At 33.7% G+C, this 23,743-nt stretch overlaps 1 protein-coding gene across 1 annotated transcript in view; it reads left to right on the top strand.

The window, feature by feature from the left end:
- Window positions 1-3,230: 3,230 nt before the first annotated feature.
- LOC118186261 (17-beta-hydroxysteroid dehydrogenase type 6-like) overlaps window positions 3,231-23,743 on the top strand; it is a 42,297-nt gene continuing 21,784 nt past the window's right edge. The window contains exon 1 of the mRNA XM_035356353.2: window positions 3,231-3,616. Within this exon, the coding sequence (XP_035212244.1) occupies window positions 3,403-3,616 (214 nt within the window). The 5' untranslated portion in view covers window positions 3,231-3,402. The remainder of the gene's footprint in view (window positions 3,617-23,743) is intronic.

Below are 23,743 nucleotides of genomic sequence, written 5' to 3' on the forward strand. Positions count from 1 at the left end.
TAATTCATTTATAATTTTTCAGCAGTATTGAAATAAATAGCGGATACTGATAATGATATACATTTAGATTACAATGATTTAGATTGCCATTGCCTTCTTCACTCACGCTTTTATGCTACATTCCTAATATTTCATAATGCCATACAGGTAAGTTTAACTCATTCACCAAACGTGTAAATCTCTAATTCAGCCCACTTTTGTTCTTACGTGTGCTGTATCTTCTATTTTCTTTAATATATTGTTCAGCCTAATTTCAAAAGGTCTTGTGGAAAAGTCCCTAAACATTGGTACTTCGACCCGAGTTTCTAGTCCCAGTGATCCCCCAGTTCTTTCTTTTTTTTGTACTTATTTACTGTATAAAAATGTAGCGTAAAAATTTCAGTTTTTGAAGTAAAAATACTTTTTTAATTTATTCTTTAAAAATAATGCAAAAATTTTCACCTTTATCTTAGCATACCTTTTTACAAATCCCTCTAATAAGAAAAAATAAGGAAAGAAATTAACTCAGTTTCGGTGATTGATACCTCGGTGCAAATTATATGTAACATTTTTCCAAAAGCCTAGAGTTTATATGGATATCAATAAATTAAGGATTATTTCTCCATCTAATTTACTTAAGATGTTTATTCCAGAATTTTCTTTACACACTGTAGCGCTTAACTTTATGAGTTTTCTATAATCATTCAATTTCTCTAGCCATGGCAACTTTGCATACCTTCTGACAAGTAGTTATATTTTTAACCACTGTATTTTAATTCCTGTTGACTATCAGTATATTATTCACTTGTTTCAGAAGTGCAACTTTTATTTTATACGCAAATCTACGTAAAATACCATTAAAACTTCAGTTATGCGGAGCTCCTGATCGATTGCTTGTTTTAGATTGAATGGAATTAAGCTTAATGTTACTGTTAATTAGCTTGTTATTAATTTAATTGTATGTTTCTAACTAATTATATGTTCAGATATTTCCAAGTATACTACACAAACTTTTGCATCCTAATTTTTAATTTTTGGTTAAAAAAATAAGCTTTTATTTATTGAGAGGCCTGACTGATTATATTAATTTGCAGTACAGTTTATCTAATTCTTTTCTTCTAGATAAATTTTAGAAAAATTTCTTAGCATAATAATTTAAATTTATTTACAATTTATGCGTCAGTGATCCAAACGCATAGTAATGTTGTTATAATAGATTTCATGCTAAGCTTTTTTTTTTTTGAATTTAACTATTAATTTCTGCAAACATTTACATGATTGCTTTAATTAACAAAAAATATTTCTACCACTCTTTAACACACTTTGATATGGAATAATTTTTTGCACTCTATTAAATTTTTCAGTCTAGTTCAAACATCTTGACTATTACTGATGTAATTTATTAAAAATATAATTTGTATGCTTTATAATTATTTAACTTATGATAATAATATCGTAAATGAAAGATGTTTGTAATGCTAATATGTACGTTTACCAATACCTTTTATTTTCTTTGTTAGCTCTCGCATTTATTACGGTTATTCAAGTAATTTGCCTGCTCGTTAGATATTTTTTACTGGTTCTTGAGATATGTAATTCTATTTATTTATTTTTAATTTTCCTCTTGGCTACAATTGGCTTCGAAAAGTTAAATTGTAACCCTGTAGGCAGCAGGGGAAAGAAGTTTTGATTGGCGCAGTTGGACTATATCTCGACCCGGGGGGGATTTTCATTAGCGCAGTTGGAGTACACCCTTAATTACTTATATTCTGATGTAAATGCTATTCAGGCCCACTAGCGGCCGAGCGGTAACGCCGCTGAATAGTGCGCGTTTCGTTCCGAGGCTTGAATCTCGCGAGCGGGCTGGCTGCATGGGCGCTTTCGTGGTTTTTCCCATGTGTAATATGTATACGAGCCAGTTTCTTTTATAGAGTTCTCCACGAAGTCCTCCCTCTCCTTAGGCAGATAGTCCTCGAGGCTTTGCCGCAATTATATAAACAAAATCTTATTCAAAGCTTTACAGACATCAATTTGATTCAGTTTTGTTTGTACTTGTCAAAAGATAAATACTTTCGGTTATGAAAATTTTCAGTAAGAATAATCGTTTTTAGCTGAAAGTTGAAGTAAAAAATAATAAAGTTTAATATTATTTACTTATAAAGACATGTATTTTTTTCTGTATATGCAAAGAAAATCTTAACAAGTTCCAGAAAGATAATCGGCTGTCATTATTTATTCCCAAGTTTTATTACGGTTGTAAAGTTTTCGTAATTTCTTTATTTTTTGTCTCAGTTAAAAATAAGTTATTTAGTGGTTAATTCAACACATTAGAATTATTTGAAACAAATGCCACTCTAAAAGTGTAATATTTAGCTATCAGTAGACTTCGGTTACAAAGCGTAACCAACAGAAATTTCTTGAGGATACCAACTTTTAGATTCAGACTGAAAATAAAAATAAATTAAAATTTTTTCTTCTGCGTCATTTTTATTACTGTTTATTTATGTTTTGATAAATATTTAGTGTATCATATTTAAATTTTAGCTTAAAAATTAATTTTGTTGATAAAAATCTTTTCATTTTGTTAAAAAATTTCGGACCGTCAGCTGCTTTCAGATCGTGCATTTGGCCTTATCAATTTGAGATCACTGGTACAGGCAAAGGTTTTAGTCCGAAGAAGTGGAATTTTACGGTATACATGCACGAGTAATTAATAAAAAGAAACTCATATACGCTAGTCTAATGAGTATGTTAAAGGTCACTTCTGTTATTCTATTACATTATATACCAGGGTTCTCAACCAGGAGGGTTGCAATCGGGAAACACAGTTGCAATCGGGAAATGCGGTCAGACCCTTATTTATCTACGTATTTAATTTTAGTTTATAAAAGTTAAACTTTTATTCATGTTGTGGTATTTATGCAAAATTTTCTATACTTCTCATTGTTTAATTTATAAAACACGTTAAAAGATAATCTATCTATCTATCTATCTATATATATATATATAATATGTATAAAATTATATGTTCCAAGTTTTGGAAAGGAGAGGAAGAGAGTAATTTTCCAGCAGTAGTTATAGGAGTGTATGAGATAAAAAAAGATTGAGAACAACTGCTATATACTGTACGATCTGAACAGAAGAACGGCTGTTAATGTGTTGGTGCACAAGTCAAATTAATTCCGCTGTTGTGCCCGTGTGCCTGGGAATATAAACAATCAGGAAATGCTTGAGGTGTTTGGCGCCTCCTATCCTATCAGATAGATGCCATTCGTCAGAACCGCTCCCGTGAAGAGCTGCCAATAAAAAGAAGAGGAAAAGGCTTTCGTTTGCGTGTACCGAGGCAAAACCGAATCGCATTGTCTTTGCTTTGCTTTTCTTAAGTTAAGCAAAACGGTACGCTCTCACCTTCAGGATTTCAAGATGGGAACTATGTTTGTGGCGGGAATTTTGTTTCTTCTTATTTTGGGAGGATTAATTTCCATTGCTTCGATGTGGAATAGTGTCAATGCTATGTTTGGTGTAATAGGATGGGTTATAGTGGTAGTATACACAGCTAACGTATTGACTCGATGGGTATTATCAATTATTCCGAAGTTGAAAGTCTGTCCAGCTGAGAAAGCAGTCCTCATCACTGGTAAGTTCTCTTCTAAATCATTTAAAGGGTATCTTATGTATAAGAAATTTTTATATGTAGGAAATATATAAAAAATAACACATTGCTAATTATTGTGCTATTTAAATTAGTTCAGTCTCGTTGCATGAGATATGATGATATATCAATTAAATAACTAAGTTGATAAAAATGTGCACTTTATATTGACGAAATTAATGAAAAAAAAAAAAAAGTTTGGACTGACTGACGTAAATACGAGTGATAAAATTTACCCATTTGAAAATTTAGCTTGGTTAAATGCTTATAAGAAAGCACGCAAAGGCTATCTGTCTAACTGGAGAGATGCCTTCGTGAACATGTTTTCTAAGAAAGTCCCTTTCATAACTGTTACGCATGCATGGGTAAATTATTAAAACTGTGAAGCCAGCCCGATCGCGAGAATGCACATTAAAATTTAAAGCTGTTTAAGCTAAATTTGAAATAGTCATGAAAAGCTTTTTTTTTCTTAACAATTTTTTCTTAATTAACTTTTCAGACTTAAAGAACATTTAATACTGTGTTACAATTAATTGCATTGGTTGTGTTCGATTTATAATTGAAAATATTTTTTTTAATTTAAAATGTTATTTTAATTATAAAAACATATTTTAATTAGAAAAAAATATTAAATGAAAAAGGTTAGCGTAAAATAAGTTTTTAAATCATAAATCAAGATTCTAAATCTTAGGTATGCTTTTTTTTACGAAAATAAGAATTTGCTAATCATTACGCTTTTCTGCATGCTATTTTAAACTGCTTCTGTTAGTCATTTTCCGTAATCAGAATTTGAATTTTAATAAATTAATAAAAAGTTGTTAGATAAAAATTTATTGCCTTTTTTGTGTGATATTGTTATTCATTTTGCATAAAATTGCAAGTTCTTTATCTAAAATAAAAGTTTTAAAAATATTCAGAGTAAAAGATGTTTTTCTTTTTGTTTGTAAATTTATACCCCTAAATAAAAATAAATTATGCAAATTTTGAACACGCGGAAAGTACAAGTAGTGCAAATAAATAACAGATACACATCCCATTTGATACCGAGACTATAAAACAAGACTGATTAATGAATGCAGTGTTTACGGACTCTGTCTATTAAATTCTTTTTTGTTTCATAATTTTGTTTTATTATGTTAATCATAATTTCTTTTACGAAAAGCAAACGGAATTCGAGCTTCTACGTAAGGGCTCGAGTATTCGTTAAATTATAAATATGAGCAAGACAACAAACTTAATACCAAGAGATAATGAAAACTAAAATAAAGAGGGTAGGGCAGAAGAGAAAAAAAGAAAGTCTTCTACAATGCGACATTGATACCATGCAGTGGCATATATCTGTATAATGGGGCTTCGCGTTTCGGTATCTCATGCTGATAATTACTATCTAGAGAAAAAGTTAACGTAGTGATTGACAGGAAGCGTAAATTTTTTTAAGAACAAATACTGATATAACTGTCTGCATTTTTCTCTTTATATTTAAGTAGCTCTTCATTTTCACACCCTTTTTTTTTATCATGACTTTTTTTATCATATTGATAGGATTTCTACGATAATGCTACGTTTTTGGAACATATAGCTAAATCAGTGAGCGAGTTAAAAGTCCGCATTTTTTTACCTTTTCCAAATAGAATTTCTACGATAGAATGTTACGATTTTGCAACATATAGCTAAATCAGTGAGTGAGTTATAAGTCAGCATTTTTTTTTTTTTGCCTTTTCTAAATCTAAAAAAATCAGATATTTATTTAATCGCAACGTTATCTACAGGTATACAAAGGGTTTTAAAAAGGTTGCACTAGTTTACACCTCTTGAATGATTTCTCGTAATCCAAACCTTTCAAATTAAGAAATGAATTAAGTAAAGTAAGCTTTATTGACTATGAATTGTGATTATGAGCATAAGCGAAATATATTCATTACAGATCTGTTAGAGAATACTATAATAGTCATTTACGTGAGTCATTTCATTGAAACTGCGTGAATAATGAGACTAATTTTCGATTCATAATATGCATAAGTTAAATCTAAATATTTTAGCCTCACTATACTGAGTTATTTATGTTGTATTGATGACAATTCTTTGCGTATTAAAAACATTTTCTGACATTTATTGAAATAAAAATAAAGAAATGAATTCATTGATCGGAAAAAAAAAAAAAAAAAAAGCTCTTAAAATTTTACTAATTTTACCGAGAATTATATATATAAATATATATATATATATATATATAGAGAGAGAGAGAGAGAGAGAAGTTCGAGTCTTACTAAACATAAGAAAGTTTCAAATTTAAAACTCATTGTATTCAAAGCATTTGTTGAACATAAAAATATACTAAAACTTAAAGAAAAGCTTTCATTGGATATAGATAAAACTCATTGTATTCAAAGCATTTGTTGAACATAAAAATATACTAAAACTTAAAGAAAAGCTTTCATTGGATATAGATAAAACTCATTGTATTCAAAGCATTTGTTGAACATAAAAATATACTAAAACTTAAAGAAAAGCTTTCATTGGATATAGATAAAACTCATTGTATTCAAAGCATTTGTTGAACATAAAAATATACTAAAACTTAAAGAAAAGCTTTCATTGGATATAGATAAAAGCATAATCCTTGAAGTTATACTTTTATCTTTTAGTAATAAAGTTACATTGGAGAAAACCACGAAAACTTACATGCAGCCTAATCTCGTTTGCTCGGATTGGAGCCTTGGTCGAACTACCAGTATTCAGCGGTTTTACCGCTCTGCCGCTAGTGGGCATATTTACAACAAACAAAGGAATATACGCAGTCTGCTCATGGATTTAGTTAGTTGAGTAACTTAAACAATATCGAAAATTCTTAGCTTGGAAGACTTTTTTTATCAATAATCGCTTTTTAAATATTACAAATACCCTAAAGAAATATTTATTCAATAGCACAGATTACAACTTTATATCTGGAATTAGGCAGTACGATCTGAAGATTTTAAAATTATGTTTTTTGCGTATTTTTTGAAAGTATTTGTAACTGTTAAAAAAAATGTAAATAATGGTTTAGTCAAAATTTTTGAAAATATTGTTACTATTAGCTCAGCTATTTATTTTTCTCTATCAAATTAATCGCTATGGAAGAAAAGACTTAGGCTGTAACATATACTTAATTTCCTGTTATCTCCGTTAATTATTGAAGAATTGAGCACAGAAAATAGGGAAATGCAAATAATTGACAAAAAATCCTATACAAGATAAAAAAAACCCGCGTAAAATAGATTTAGCATAGTATTTAAAATAGAGTTAAATTATAATAATAATAAAACTTACAAAGAATGATTTTGCTTTTGAAAAAGTTTGCAGAGCTCTACTATATAATTCGTCATTCGTTTCTGCAGTTTAAATAACCCTGCGCTAATCCATAACGTCCTTAAATTCGAACTCAATTCACTGACCTTTATAATGTAATAACTCATTGCACACTCGAATGTTTCATCCTGGCCAACTTCTGCAGTTTTACCTTCATTTTCACTTACTTTTTCCATCCATTCTATTGGCTCGTGTTGTAATTTAAGCTAACACGCTGAAAATCTTATAATTTTCATCGTTCTCGTCTTTCAGTAGTAACTTTGCAATGGTTTTTTTTTTTTTTTTTTTTTTTTTTCTCTGTTTTTGTTTATCCTTTTAAAGTCATTTATCAAGGAAAGATACTGGAAACGATTTCAACAATGGGATTGATTTTCTTACTTCTTATTCTCCAAAATTTTCCTTATTATATGTAGGGCTTTAAAGTAGTATCAAACGTTTCACTCCAAATCTTAACAATGAACTTCACTGGGTCACTAATCGCAAGTTTTCTAAAAAATCTCATTAATATTTCCTCTTGATATAACAATCTAAGAAGATTTTTTTCCTTATAGTTCGCTTCATCTTTGCGTCACCTCGTTGTTGTATACTTAGGATACTTTATTTAATTGCATGAGTAAAGGCTTTCAATATAAAGTGTTATATCATGCATCAGCAAATGAATCGAAATTTCCGAATGTTACTTGTCAAGTCCAGAGTCCCTGTGAAGATAAGCAGAATAAACCTGAGCTGAGAAAATTCAAACCTAGCAACACTCAATTGTAATTAATCAAATGATGTCGAAATAGAAATTGAAATAATGAAAATTCTTACTAAAACATGTGTGAAAAATACAAAAATACAAATGCAAAACATGTTTAAGATGAAGAAAATACATAAATGTAAAAAATTAACAGCGATGTACAGTTAACAGTCTAGTAACTAATCATGATGTAGGTGGATGTTGTTTGATCTGATTTTAAAAGCTACGTCAATCGATTATACTTGAAATTGTCTGCATAACTGGCAATCTTCACTTTCATTGCCTTGTTAACAAATTTCTAGTTCAACGTATGAATATGCTTCTTCATGTTTTCAGTCCTTATGAAGATATTGTGCACAAAAAACCAAGGAGCTGCTGTAATTGTTTTTTGTATGCTGTTTTGGAATGTTTGTAATTAATATTAAGGAATTACTAGTTCTGAGTGCCAAACCGAGACGTATAGGTGAGAGTAAATTTTTGTAATAATCATATATATATTCTGCACTATTTAAGAGGTTTCTAGTGGTAAAAAAATCGTAAAGTCATTTTATTCTAGAAATCCCATCAGTAGTTTTACGAACAGAATATGATTTGCTGCATGCTTCTTCCAATTAAGGCTCGAATTAAATCTGACTCCAAGATGTTTTGTTAACTACTAGGATTTTTTCCCGAAATAATCTTAGCATTTATTTTTCGCTTTTATGCTTGTGAATAAACAGATGCTGTAATTTGTTAGCATTGATGCACGTTCTCTAATTTTGTACATAAAATCTCTGTTTCGTTGATTTTACCTTGTAACTATTTAATAGTAAAATCTGAATTTAACGACTTCCTCATAGCGTGCAGAAAAACAGAATCTTCCTCATAGCGTGCAGTAAGCTTATGGCCGTGGTTTTTAATCTGGATTAGTGATAGAGAGCTTAGAGGAACTTTAAAATAATATTTTATTAGAAGCAGTGATTAATGAGATGCCACGGCACATAGCGCTTAAGAAGAGCTGCATTTTTTGAAAGATTCCTCTTTCCTAACCACTTATTTCATGGATGCTAGTGAATATTACATACAGGGTGATTTTCAAATATCTATCAGAAATGTACAGGCAGGTAGGGAGGAATAAAGTAAGCAAATTTTGTAATTAGAAATGGCTCGTAGAGGTGTTAGAGAGCGCTGTTCAGATCGGCGTGCTAAACCAGCAGTTGCGCAAAATCATCATTTCCCGTGCGGTTTCTAGAGTATGTATCGCTACGTGAAGGTAGTGGTTAACGAGATAAGTAGGAAAGGCAAGTATATAGGTATATACTTAAGGTAGAGTATCTATGAGGCTATAGACGGAAGTGAAGTTGATGTTTAAAGATTGTACATACCATTCCCAACTTAACAGGCGATTTTGCGAATATGGAAACTTGCGTGCTTATAGGTGTTTTATGATCAGGAGAAGATATCGCAGAATTCCTGCAGCAAGCAAAAGCTGTAATATGCACATATGAAGATAAATCTTGGTGCAAGAATGAGAGTTGTTGGACATGTGTTAGGTGTGAGCCAACTCACCATTTGGAAGACCTTAAATAAGGAAGAAATTCATCCATATTATATCCAGAGATTACAGACGTTGAAACTGGGCGATTATCGTCTACGGGTTAATTTTAACCATTAGTATCTAGAGTAGTTTGCAGCGAATTTTGACTTGCACTCTTATTCACATGAGGCTAGGTTTGCACCACATGGTACGAGATCATATGCTTAGCCGGAACACTTCTGCATTAGTGTTTGTTCTGGTATGGTGAATAATTACCCAGCAAGGCCATACATTCTTCCTAATCGCTCGAACGGTAGTACATGCGGCACGTTTCTACAAAATACTTTCCCGGAACTTACCTTTTTATACTTCAGCTGTTCACATACGAATGTGGTTCCACTATGATGGAGCGCTACCTCATTTCAATATTAACGTCAGAAATTATCTTGACGTTACCCATTCGGCAGGGAAGACGCATGTTTATTCACCACGGTTCCCGGATTTCAAATGCATAACTGTTTTCATTTGGGGCTACATTATGAACATGATCTGCGGAAGATCCATTGAGTCCAATGAAAATTTAGTCGCAACATTGTCAGTAATTGCTGGAAATGCGCCTGAAGTACCTGAGATCTTTATTAATATGTCGCTGCTGTGAGCCTTGTATTGATATTGATAGTCGCATTTTCGAGCACCTATTTTCAAACCTGAATCAAACATTTGTGACTTTATCTTTGCTTCTTATTTACCTGTTTAATGTACCTTTCTTTGGTATCAGCACTTACTTGCGCCATATCCTGAAACACATTCCATTACAAAATACGTTTAGTTAGATCCTGCTACCTAATCTACATTTTTAACACATATTTCAGAGCTACCCTCTACAGTATAAAATTTTAAATTTTTTATAAATTATTATTTTGGCCAGTGTTTGGATATAGATAGTTTCTATAGAACGGGTGATCCATGAGACGAAAGAAAAGTTCAGCATCGACTATCGGAAGTTCGGTTTAAGAACTAAAACTGATACTTTGGAAGAATCGCTGAGGAAAGTGGGACTGCTTAAACATTGTAAAATAAATAGGGATTGTTCTAATATTTATTACACTAAAACGAAGTGATTTTTATTTTAGAGATTTGATTTTTATTTTTATTTTAGATATTATATATTCTTGCAGAGATGATGATTTTCTTTTGAAGTTTTGCATATGAAATAAAAAATACAGTTTGCTAATTATCGTTGATTAGAATTTGATTAGTAGAATTTTTATTATTCGTTATTAATAAATGCTTCTAGTGATGAATCTTTTTAATTTCTTTTACTGTTCCCTTTTCATTCTGTTTCATTTGGATGGAAACTTGTAAGTTTGAATTAAAGGTTATATCTCATAATTTTAAATTTAAATTTGGTATTATTTCTATAAATTCACTTTTATTTAGAATCTGTTCCAGTCTTAAAAGGAGATACTGTTAAATTAAGTACTCTATTTCAAGTTTAGAAATTAGAATCTGAGACCATTTCTAACACAAAATAAACTAACATTAAAAAGTAAACATTGAGAGAACTCAGGAAACATTTCCAAAAAAATTAATAAGTTAACTTCATGACGCTTGTATTAAATTTGAAGTACATGTGTATAGCAAAATCACCTTGCATTTCTACTCGTGAGTTCTAACAGGTGTCAATATATCCCACATCACGAGTTTTCGTGAGCAGAATGAAGGGCGAAGTTCATTCAGATAGAATGACTGAATGCCATCAAATTAGTTTTAATAAACCTCTACTTCAGGTCTTAAGATTACTTTGTTACACTTCACTTGGCTATTCATGAATGTACAAAGGGCGTTTGCATATTTTTAGAACGATTTCTGTAAAGAATTAAAAAAAGAAAAGGAAATGTTTTGAGAAAAATATTTCTGGCAACAACATATCACAAATGAGAAATCGCCTGCTACCTTTGAATTTATTCTTCTTTCAAAATTCGCACGTGAACAAGCTATGGATTGAAGGGTATGTTTTTGTGCTTCGTTAAGAGAAATATTTCAATTCCATAATTCAAAAACGTTGTGAAATGCATGATATGCTGGTGTATCCAGATGGTGCTGTTTTATCTAAATGACTGCAACAGAAAAGTATACACTGCTGGCCATTAAAATTGCAACACTAGGAAGGAAGGATCTGACTACGTTAGAATCACATGGAAGGACGAAGAGGTTGGGATATGCAAATAATTAATATTTCATTGCATTTAGACGACGCAGGAGGGAGAAACGACATCTGAATCACTGAATAAAAGGAAAGTTGTGAAGCGGATTTTTCATTCGGAAAGCAGTTTGTAAGTTCGGAGTTTGCTCAGAATATTGTGATATGCCTCGAATGAGAAGAATGCATGCCAGCAAGTGTCGAAATTCGATAGAGGCAAGATCGTTGCCTATCGAGAGTGTTAATTACCGTTCTGTGATATCGCTCGTCGCACTGGTCAACATCCAACCACTACCGTGTGAATATGGAAGCAATGGATTGCAGCGGGTCATACTGAACGGCATGCAGGATCTGAATGCTCTCCCATTACTAACGCCCGAGAGTACAGACATATTGTGAGATTAGACCTGCAAAACCATATCACGGACCATTAATTAGGAAATGGGCATGTTTGGAGCAAGCCCAGTATCTGCTCGTGCTGTACATCGACATTTGCAGCAGCGTGAACTATCAGCACGGCGACCATTACTTCGGCTTCCCTCGACATTGCATCATAGAGAGAGGTGGCGACTCTATTGAACCGAATGACAAAGTTGGATACAGGAGTGGCATAATGAGGCCTTTTCAGACGAGTATCGGTTCTGAGTGCAGTATTCTGATGCCCATATATGTCTCTAGAGATAGCGAGGAGACCGCGCGTTGCCTATTTGCATTCGATATCAGCATAGGGGCTCTGTACCCGGTGTGATGTTGTGGGCAATCATTGGGTGCACGACACGCACATCTCTACCTCGAATCGACGGTAATTTTGTTCATTTCTGACATCCAGTGGTTGTGTCCTATCTTCGAGGCCTGCCAAATACCATTTTCCAACAAGATAATGCAAGACCGCATGTTGCACGTCATGTTCTGACCTTCCTCGATACACAGGATATTCGACTGCTGCCTTGGCCTGCACGGTCTCCAGATCTATCACACAATGAAAACATCTGGTCATAGGCTGCTGAGAGACTGGCCCCACCCCTCTCCAGCTAACACAGTTGAAGAAGTGGGGCATAGACTTGAAACAGCATGGAATGAGTTGCCCGTTTCTATCATGCAAGCCCAGGTCGATTTCATGCCTAACGCGGTAGGGGTCGTTTTAGCTGCCAGAGGTTGGCAGCTGTTTCTACTAATTTCGCATCCCTGTAAACCCCCAAACTGCTTACAAATTTAGTCATTTTATTGTCAAGTCATACTGTTTACGTACAACAAATATCTTTTATATTTGCTTTTCTTCATGGAGTTGCAATTTTAATGCCCAGCAGTGTATATTTCTTATCGGAAACGAAAAAAAAGTGCGAAGCTGCTTCAATCAATGCAAAAGAAATTTTTAGTAAGCGGTTTATTATTCCCTCAGGAATCTCTTACACCGAGAAATTAAAAATAAGAAGAGTGGAAAGAAATGTTAAAAACTGGGTTATCAAGAAAAAGTTATACGTCCGATATTTACAGAAGAAATTCCATTTCTTTATCTCAGTGACTTTGTATTGAAAATATATCTTTTGAACGCAATCCTGCAAAGTCCTCGGAGGTTTCACCTATGGACTATTGTGTCTGTGGTCTCACGAAAAGCGCTCTTCCTGAGTGAAAACCCACCATGACTGATGGATTTTGGATTGGAGTGAAAGAGAAATAGAAATTTATACTCTTGGAAATTTTACAAAAGTCCTTTCTGTAATTGAAATCACGAGGCAGACCTATAGTCCGAGAAAAGGCTGCTAGATCGAACATCTGAAGAAATTCTCTTTACGTTTTAAATACTGTAATTAAACGGCCCAGAAATCGTTCTAAACATTCATAATTCATGTGTAATCGTTCTAAACATGTGTAATACAACCTTCTGTAGAATAAAAGTTAAGCTGAAGTTGACAATTAAGCTTAATTTAATAAGAGACTCAGATTTTTGGCGGATAATAACGTGTTTAAAAGCAAGTTCATCAGACGTTCGCGTTATAGCTATTTTCATACTCAGAGCGCGGCTCTTTTTCGCTCGGATCAAACTTTTTTTTTATTGTTTTGAAACACAATAAAACATCATTTAAGTCTCCCACCTCGACTTAGTGCACACGACCGAATTCGATAAACTCAGTTGTCGACTATTGTATGCAATATCTCGGGCCTAATATCCTAAATGCAGCTTTCAGTATTTATTCTTAATGCTTCAAGCGTTCGCGGTTTGTTCGTATAGACCATTAATTTCAAATTACCCCACAAAAAGTAATCTAAAAGAGTTAAATCACAACTTCTGGGAGGCAACAAATAGTCGCATGTCGTGACATTATTCTTTGACGAACTTGTTTTTGCTATCCGTCGATAGCGGCATTAGCAGTGTGACGTGAGGCGCTGTCTTATTGAAACCACTTGTAGCCAAATCAATAGCCTCCAAATCTGGCCACCAAAAATAAATAAATAAATAAATAAATAATAAAAAATATTAGTATCAATTAATATCGCTTACCAGTCATTATAACTACATCTCTTCTCTCATTTTGAAAAAAAAAAAAAAAAATGATACGTTGATGTCACTATGCGATAAACCACACCATACATTAACAGTTTGAGAATGCAAAAGTTTTTCATATGCATCTCTTGGGGATTGTTTTACAACGAATCCGACAGGTTTCTTTATTAACATATCCGCTCAAGCAGAAATGGGCTTCATCTGAGAAGATAATGGTTTGCCCAAAAGTTTTGGATTGTAACGAAACTTTCTTGAAACGTGTATTGGGCCATGATGAATTATCAGAGCGTACTAAACACTAACTAAACAAGAATACTGCTAAACAAGAGCGTACTAAAAATTAATGATAATGATAGTTTGAATACCCATTATAATATCAATAAAAATATTCATGACTAAACATATTTCACATTAGATTAACAGGTACTACTAGTAATACTGCAGACAATAAAAATTTAATCTAATATCTCAAGAGTCAATTAAATTTACTTCTAAATAAGAGAAGTATTTAATAAAAACGTTTAAACTACATTTACTATTTTGTTTCATGAATATCAAGTTTTGTAATACGTTAAATAGTACTTAGCTTTACTCAGCCGATGAAAACCCGTTCTGGCCCAAACTGGACATGGTCGAAATGAGCACTCAGTTCCTTTTTAGTTCATAAATTTGTTTTGGTTACTGAGAAAAAATAACCAATATATAACTTACAAATGAAAGTAATTAACTAAACATCTTTCATACACTTAAATGTATACAATAAAATAAAAAAAGCATGTTTTAAAAAACAATTGGAAATGCAGATTATAAACTGAATCTAAAAATACTGTTTCGAGATGAAATATCCAAACAAATTCAGTAAAAGAGCAGCACAAAAGTGGAGAACACGCTTGTGTTTAGAAATTATAAAGTAATACGTTTTCTTCCTTTAAAAACAACTTTTTCTGGACTATAATTTGAGCAAGAAGCATTGCTTTCAAACGTATAGAAGAAAAAGAAGTAATATTTTTTTTCCCCGTAAAGGTCTGCTGCTTTTCTTTAGATAAACTGCTGTTAGGAGCCAGAAGGACACGCTAAGTGAGAAAATGACGAAAATAAATATAAACTAGAAAAACATTTAGCAACTTAAAAAATAAGTAAATGTTATTATTTTTATCACTTTTTATGAAAATTTTAGTTTTAGTTTAATTAACAAGTTATTTTAATTTGAAACTTTAGAAGATTTCAAGTGCCAAACATAAAGTTTACAAAGGTCTTAATCGAAGCCTTTGTAAACTTTATGTTTACTGTATCTGAAATAGTTTTAAAAATCATATCATTCTTATTCGAAGGCTCATTAACTCCTTATCAGTTTGTTCCATATAAAATACTGAGTTTAACACTTCATAATATTTTCTTTGTTTATGAAACGTTAATGTGAGAGGAGACCGTGGCTTCGATACATTATTGTGTTCCTACGATACTTTTGATGCATCTTCAAACTATGCTATTATAATGCTTATCATTGCAATAAAGCGAAACAATATGCTTTTTAACAATATACTGATACTTTTAAGGATGATAAGACAGTTGAAAATAATTAACGTTTAATCAGTTTTTCCCCTCATATTTTTAAATAACAATATTATAGTTACATACATTTCAAATGCTTTTCCATGAAGCTAAAGGAAATTTTAAGTTTATTTAAAATTATTATAATGGCGCGTGTACGTTCCGTTGTTTAAAAATAGTGGACTGTAAATTAACTTGATATTACTTCAGTATAGAACTCAAAAAACCTCAGACCCCTAACGTTGACCGAAACTTCTTTATTGACTTTCAAATAGTAAGTTAGTTGAGGAACGGCGAAGACCACACAAACTTCGACTTCAGTGGCGGCTTACCAACACAAACTCAGAAGAACCTCCGCTTAGTTGAAACTCCAGTAATTCACAGCAACCTCAAAGCTCTAAACGCGAGCTTTAAAAACCTAACAAATTTGCGTCTGCGCCGCTCCTCGGTACAAAGAAAGAAATACAATTTGCATAACATCGAACATACCCCCAGCCTTGAAGTCCCAAGGGGATTCAAACAATAAATTTAAACTGTTGAACTGCATAAACCTGAAAAATAAAAATTAAAGTCTCTAAATCAAGAATTAAATGGCAAAGCGCATAGCTTTGCTATAGGTCGTTTTATTTCACCATTAGACGTGCGTAAACTCACCACTCGAACTTTCTCATCCAGACCAGCATGCACGTTAATAATTCTACCTAATTTCCAACGTAGCGGAGGTAGATTTTCGTTCTTAATAAGAACCATATCACCAATCTTCAGATCTTGTTGTAACTTGCACCACTTGGGTCTCTGCTGCAATCTAGATAAATACTCACTGCTCCAACGATTCCAGAAATGTTGAAATAATCTTTGCACGTTCCTCCAACGGTCACTGCAGCTCATGGTTTCTTGAAATTGGTTAGATTCTGGAATAGCGCTTAAAGCCGCTCCGGTTAAAAAGTGTCCTGGTGTTATCGCCTCCAAGTCGCTACAATCACTTGAAGCTGGTACTAAAGGCCTAGAATTAAGACAGGATTCAATTTGGGTTATTAATGTCAAAAATTCTTCGTATGTTAAGTGTTCCTAAACATCTTTTTAAGTGATGTTTCATAGACTTGATACCCGCTTCCCAAAGCCCTCCAAAATGAGGGGCAGAGGGAGGATTAAATAACCATTTAATATTTTCTGAAGAAATATAACCCTGTAGCTGTTCATCACGTTGAATAGAAAAGGCTTTCCTTAATTCTTTATTAGCTCCTATAAAATTCGTTGCACAATCACTGTGAATTTCACACGGTTTGCCTCTACGAGCTATAAACCGCTTAAGTGTCGCGAGGAATGATTTTGTTGAAAGATCTCCAACTAATTCTAAGTGTATTGCTCTTGTAGTAAAACAAATAAATAGACATACGTAACACTTAAAGATTTTGACTCCTCTACCCGGACGATATTTTACGTTAAATGGTCCTGCTAAATCAATCCCTACACGAGAAAAAGCTCTACTTTGAGTAACTCTTGAAGCGGGTAAATCTGCCATTAGCTGAGTTGCAGTTTGCGCTCTAACTCTACGGCAGATAACACATTGGTTTATACACTTTCTTATATCTCTAGCATTCACAATCCAAAATCTATGTCGTATGACAGAAGTGAGTAGCTGCGTACCTGCGTGAAGATACGTGTCATGATAATGCTTAATAATTAAACGCGTAATATTGTGATTCTTAGGTAAAATCATAGGATGTTTCTGATTATTTGAAACTGTGGAGTTTCTGAGCCTTCCGCCTACACGCATTACTCCCGCGGAATCCAAGAAAGGACTTAAAGACAGTAATTTACTTGATGTCTTCAAGGGTTTACCAGATTCTAAACAGAATAATTATTCTGGAAATTCGGCTCTTTGCACAATCCTAACAATCATAGAAGTAACTTCACAGAATTCTTCAGTAGATAAATAACCCTTTATACGCTCTGTAGGTAACTTACTACAATTATTTCTAAATCTTAAACACCACGCTAACACTCGACATAACTAACCATAATGAAAATCTTGAAAACACACTAGGCTCTTCAAATTTGGAAGCATTTGAACTGAAACTCTTTTTCAATTCCTTCAACATAACTTCACTCTCTAATTCTACACTTGAATTTTGCTGTACATGAATTACGGATTCGTTTAACCACTGCGGTCTCTTCATCCATAACTCACATTGTAGGAATTCTGATGGAATAAAACCTCTGGTCCCACAGTCTGCAGGATTTTCTTTCCCAGCAACATAATTCCATTGAATACCTGGAACAGCTTCCTGGATTTTTGCAACTCGATTTGCCACAAAAGGTAGCCAACGGCGAGGTTCGGACGAAACCCATGCCAATGTAACCCGCGAGTCGGTCCATGCGTAAATATTGTTAATAGGCAGTTCTATGCATGATAATACTGCATGTAAGAGGTTTGCTAAAAGTAACGCAGCACACAACTCTAGTCTCGGAAGAGACTGGGTTTTTAAGGGCGCTACTCTGGTTTTCGATGTCAGAAGGCTGACTTTGACTGACGAATCAAGGTTGATTGTTCGGAGATAAATGACTGCACAATAAGCCTTTTCTGAAGCGTCGCAGAAAGCATGGATATCAATCACTACTGCCTTCGGACTCAAGACATACCTCGGAAATTGTAAGCTTGAAAGTAAGGGCAATTCTAGATAGAAACGCTTCCATTTTCTACTTATTCTCTTATCAACGAGTTCATCCCAACCCAGCTGTAAGTTCTATAACTCTTGTAATAATATTTTCGCGTATATTATTGTTGGCGCTAACCATCCCATTGGATCAAAAATTTTGGCTACTTCTGATAAAATAGTCCTCTTAGTAAACTCTTTATCACTTACGCATACCGAAAAATGAAACGTATCACTAGAGTTGTTCCAATTAATTCCCAATACTTTTACTTTCTTGTCACTGTTTATTTCAAGAGAAATATTGGATTCTCGTAAGCACTCGGGAATATTCTCTAAAATAGCTGAACTGTTTGAAATCCACTTCCTTAAGCGAAATCCACCCATTTTCATCATTTCATTCAACTGCTGAACTAGAACATTCGCTTCCTCTTCACTTCTTGCCCCTGAAAGCAAATCATCAAGATAAAAATCACGAAGGGCAATTTTTGATGCTAAAGGAAATCTCAGTTCATCTAATGCAAGTTGTTTCATTACTCTAGTAGACAAATATGGCGCACAGGCAGTCCCATATGTAACTGTCACTAATCTAAATGTACTCAAGGGCTCACTAGGACTATCCCTCCAAAGCATTCGTTGCCAATTTGCATCTTCTGGGTGGACACGAATTTGTCTGAACATCTTCTCTACATCGGCACATACTGCAATTTTGTGAGTTCTAAACCGTAGAAGAATTGGAAACAGCTCTTGCTGAACTCTTGGCCCAACCATCAAAATATCATTCAATGAAAGACCCGATGTCGTTTTAGCTGAAGCATCGAAAATAACTCTCAGTTTAGTCGTAGTACTTGATTCCTTTAATACGGCATGATGAGGCATGTAATACGTAGAGTCAATAAGAATCTCTCCCTCAGGCGCTCCCTCCATATGTTCAGCTCAAGGTATTCCCTCATGAAATCCTTATGCTGTTCATATATCCGAGACCTTTTTAGAAGTGAATTTTCTAAAGATTGGAATCTACGCATAGCTAATTGTCTGGAATCTCCCAGCTGAGAAGGCGGAGAGTGAAACGGCAATTTCACAGTATATACCCCACTTTCCTCTCTCGTATATGTAGATTTGAAATAATCTTCACATGCTCTCTCCGATTTAGTAAGCATGTCAAACGTAGGTACAGCATCCAATTTCCAAAAGTCAGACAGCATCTGATCAGTTTCCACTTGTATATTATTAACATAGATAGTAGGATTAGTTTCTGTTGAATTATTCACACTACCTGAAATAATCCATCCTGGTTCAGAACGAGAAGCTACCGGTTTACCTTCTTCGCATTTAATTATTTCTCCCTTTAAAAGAGGTAAGGCAATATCTACGCCTAAAAGTATATCAACAGGCCCACTTTTGTAAAATGTTGGATCTGCTAACATTAAATCCTTATATTCCTCAACGTACTTCTTATCCAATGTAAAATGCGGCAAAGTTCCAATAATTCTATTGATGATAAATACTGGTGTTTTAAATGACACTTTCGCCGGAAAATGCGGAACGAAGTTTATTTCCGTAATCCCATTAGTTTTCGTATCCAAAGACCCTAAACATGAAATAAAAACTTTGGCATTTCTTCTTGCTAACCCTAGCCTTTGTACACAATCTTCAGAAATCGGGCTTGCTTGACTGCCAGGGTCAAGGAGGGCTCTACACAATTGGTATTCACCCGATGAATCTAACACTTTAATAAGAGCCGTACATAATAAAACTTCACTCTGAAAATTAAAGTCTGAAACACAAGATTTAATTACTGGACTAGAACTTGCGATATTCTTCCCTGACCCAGCCGATTGAGCGCGAGGTTCTGGCCCAGGGAAAAATGGCTTAGCCGTCACTGATAATTCATTCGAACTGTTCGTAACTCCTTTACGTGCCTTTGGCTCATTTTGAACTCTTTCTAAATGCAGTAGTGTGTGATGATTTTTAAAGCACTTTTTACATTTATGTGTACTTCTACACTCGAAAGCTTTATGGTTTGAAACCAAACAATTAAAACAAACATTATTTCTCTTGACAAAATTAACGCGCTCCTGAACATTCAAATTTAAAAACTTATTACATTTAAAAACTGAATGACCGGCTTTACAATACGTACACTACGCGCGAATCTCTGAAGCCAATGAAGTTAATTTGTCTTTTGTAACTTGTTTTTTAACACCTTGCGTTTTACCTGCTTGCAAGGTTCTGGCATGAGATTTCAAGAACTCTAGCAGATTATTAAGTGTTGGTATTTCCTCACTCTTTAATGTTCTTTCCCACCATCCTCTCGTCGAAGAATCCAATTTAAACTGTACTATTAACATTAAAATAGTATCCGCGAATTGCTCCACTTTGAATCCTAGATTTTCAAACGAACATACACACTCTCTTACAGTGTCTACTAACGCTAATATCTGACTAGGAATTTCAGATTGTAAATTTGATAAATACAAGATTTTCTTTAATAACGATGAAAGTAATTCTCTCTTATGTGAAAATCTTTGACACAATAAATGCCACGCTATTTCGAAATTCCTGTCACAAATAGTTAAAGCTTGAACAATCCGCAAAGCATCTCCTTTTAAAGAACCCTTTAAATATGGTAGCTTTTGTGCACCTGATAAACGGTCATTATCCACCATCGCCGTTTTAAATAAATCAAAAAATGATAACCATTCTTCAGTACTGCCACTAAATACAGGAAGAGTTAGCTTAGGTAAGCGTATACTCGCTATTTCACAAGATTTAGTTTCCACACTAATGTCTTTAACATTCTTAACTCTGGTTAGCATTAAAATTAACTCATCAACAGTATCTTGTATGACCTGTTGTTCTTCTATAAATACATCAATATCTTTTTCTTCACACACTACAAATATGTTACTAAAAATATCCGAAAGTTCGATCATTAAGTCATTTAATCTAGATTTAAAAAGTTCCAACTGATCAACATCAGCAGAATCGTAAGTCACTGCAATTTTCTCTTTCAGTTTACTTAACTTAGCTTTAGCTACACGCTTTTTAGTCCTAAGCGTTGTAAATTCCATTATCTAATAAGAAAGATAAAAAAACACACTGACTCACCAAATTTACTGCGACTCCGTAGCCGACGGACCATAAAACATGTACGTTTCGTTGTTTAAAAATAGTGGACTGTAAATTAACTTGATATTACTTCAGTATAGAACTCAAAAAACCTCAGACCCCTAACGTTGACCGAAACTTCTTTATTGACTTTCAAATAGTAAGTTAGTTGAGGAACGGCGAAGACCACACAAACTTCGACTTCAGTGGCGGCTTACCAACACAAACTCAGAAGAACCTCCGCTTAGTTGAAACTCCAGTAATTCACAGCAACCTCAAAGCTCTAAACGCGAGCTTTAAAAACCTAACAAATTTGCGTCTGCGCCGCTCCTCGGTACAAAGAAAGAAATACAATTTGCATAACATCGAACAGCGCGTTATCTGACCAAGGGGAAAAGTCCCTATAATACATTCCTATACATTTTGATGAGATTTTGTAACTAAATAACACATCGCTTGCTCTACGGATTTCAGCAGAAACTTTCAGTCATAAATTCCCCGCCTTTTTTCTATAGGTACTGTTCGTAAGTCGTTTTAGGTCGTGCTTTTATCTATTGTATCTTGCTGTAATCACTACTGGAATTTTAGGAATATGAACATGAAAACTCAAGTGTGAGTTCACCAGGATTTGAGCTCTACATCTTCAACTTGCTTGTTGAACATAGAACTTCTTACACTGCATTACCCTCAGTGGAGATTATTCCTTACATTCCCTCCCCCTTTAAAGGGCGACAGAAGAGAGGCACAAGCCCCAGTGAACCAAATCGGCTTCGGTTGGAATTACAGTACATCACAATTTATTTCGGGTACCAGTGATTTTCGAAGGCAGGGAACGTAGGAAATCAATACCGCCCTGCTTGAGATTCGAACCAGATCAATCTGAATGCTAGCACAGATCTTCCATAGAACCATAGATTTTCTGCTAACCGCGTACACCATGAGAAAACGCTCACTCAAATGCGATAATTTGTTATATTTTTTCCACTTAAAGGGGACTGAAGGAACGCGTAAGAATAAATTATCAAGTCTGCGTGGTGACAAATAGCTTGCCCCACGTTTTAATTCTGGCATTCCAATAGAGGTTGTTTTCGTACTAATTTTTTTGGAGCTTGGAGAAATCGAATTTGCCCAGGATTCGATCTTTCATTTGCTAGGTGGACATGCTAAGCACATACACCATGAGAGCACGATTAGGGGGGATGCTATAATTCCTTACGATGCAAGGCATTTTTGATTGCTTAATAGCTTAATCTTTCTCTGTCTTTTGATGCTGCTTTCAATAACATTTTGAATTTTCCAGTTTTTGAACTATTTCAGAATTTAAAGCTTTTCTAAAAATCAAATCAAACAAATCAAGATAGTATTTCGTAGATCGTAAATTATGCTTCATTAGCAAAATCTGATGATTTAAAAAATAGAAACTAGTTTTTTAATAGTTCATTGTTCATTTTCAAGAGAACTTAATAATGCATTGAATGATCATGTTGAGTGATCTGCAACGTGAAATTATAGATTTGTAGTGCGATACAGGTTTAAGGTAATAGCATTGCATTGTTTAATTTCTCTGCTTTCAATGCCTCTATCAGTAAAATAGATTTGAATTTTTAATTCATTTAAAATGTTAACTTTGTTAACTGTTTTATAACTTCTAGATTTTTTTTTCCAAAATCAAGGTAGAATTTTAGATATCGTAGACAATCCTTTATTAGCAAAATTTGGCGAGTTTCGAAAAATTGAAACAAATTTGTTGAGAGTTTGCGATCCATTTTAAATAGAATTTGATATTACATTGAGTGATCTGCAACATGGAATTATAGAATTGCAGTTAGATACTAATTTAAGACAACTGCACAGTCCATAATTCAGAGTGTCCACAAAGTCCCAGAACAACTTTAACAGTTTTCTGTTTGGGAATGGAAAAATTTATACCTTTGATACTGGTCACACTTTCACAAACAAGGCTGAAAAGCTTGTGTCAAGTTCCCGTTGGCGCGCCATCCGGTTGAAAAATGATTTCAGCATCCCAACACCAAACCTTCACTTTCGGGCTGTCCCTCTTCAATTCTATAATACGAAGAATTTCGGATTCCCATACCCTCACATTACATATATATAAAAATGTAATATAATGTAAATTTACAGCGCTACCTCTACAAAATGCTGAAAATAATAAGATAAATTTGTTCAGGGACTTCTGGACACTCTATATTTAACGCACTGAATTACTGATGGTAATAAAGTAAGGAAAAGTCTTTTGATTTAATTCAATAAAATTTGTTATTTTTGGGGTTATTTTTTTCTCTCTCTAAAATTAAATATTCTTCCGACTTGGGAGTACTTTTACACTGGTTATCATAAATTAAGGAAAAATAATAATAATAATAATAATAAAAAAATAGCGATAACTCCCTCAAAAATTAGCCAAACCGTGTAAAATTTGAATATGTTGCCAAGTAAGAGTAACTGAGTAAAACTGCGATATGCAAA

The sequence above is a fragment of the Stegodyphus dumicola genome, chromosome 4 (assembly GCF_044657685.1).
Source record: "Stegodyphus dumicola isolate Sdum_Otavi_A_Nest chromosome 4, ASM4465768v1".
NCBI classification, from domain to species: domain Eukaryota; kingdom Metazoa; phylum Arthropoda; class Arachnida; order Araneae; family Eresidae; genus Stegodyphus; species Stegodyphus dumicola.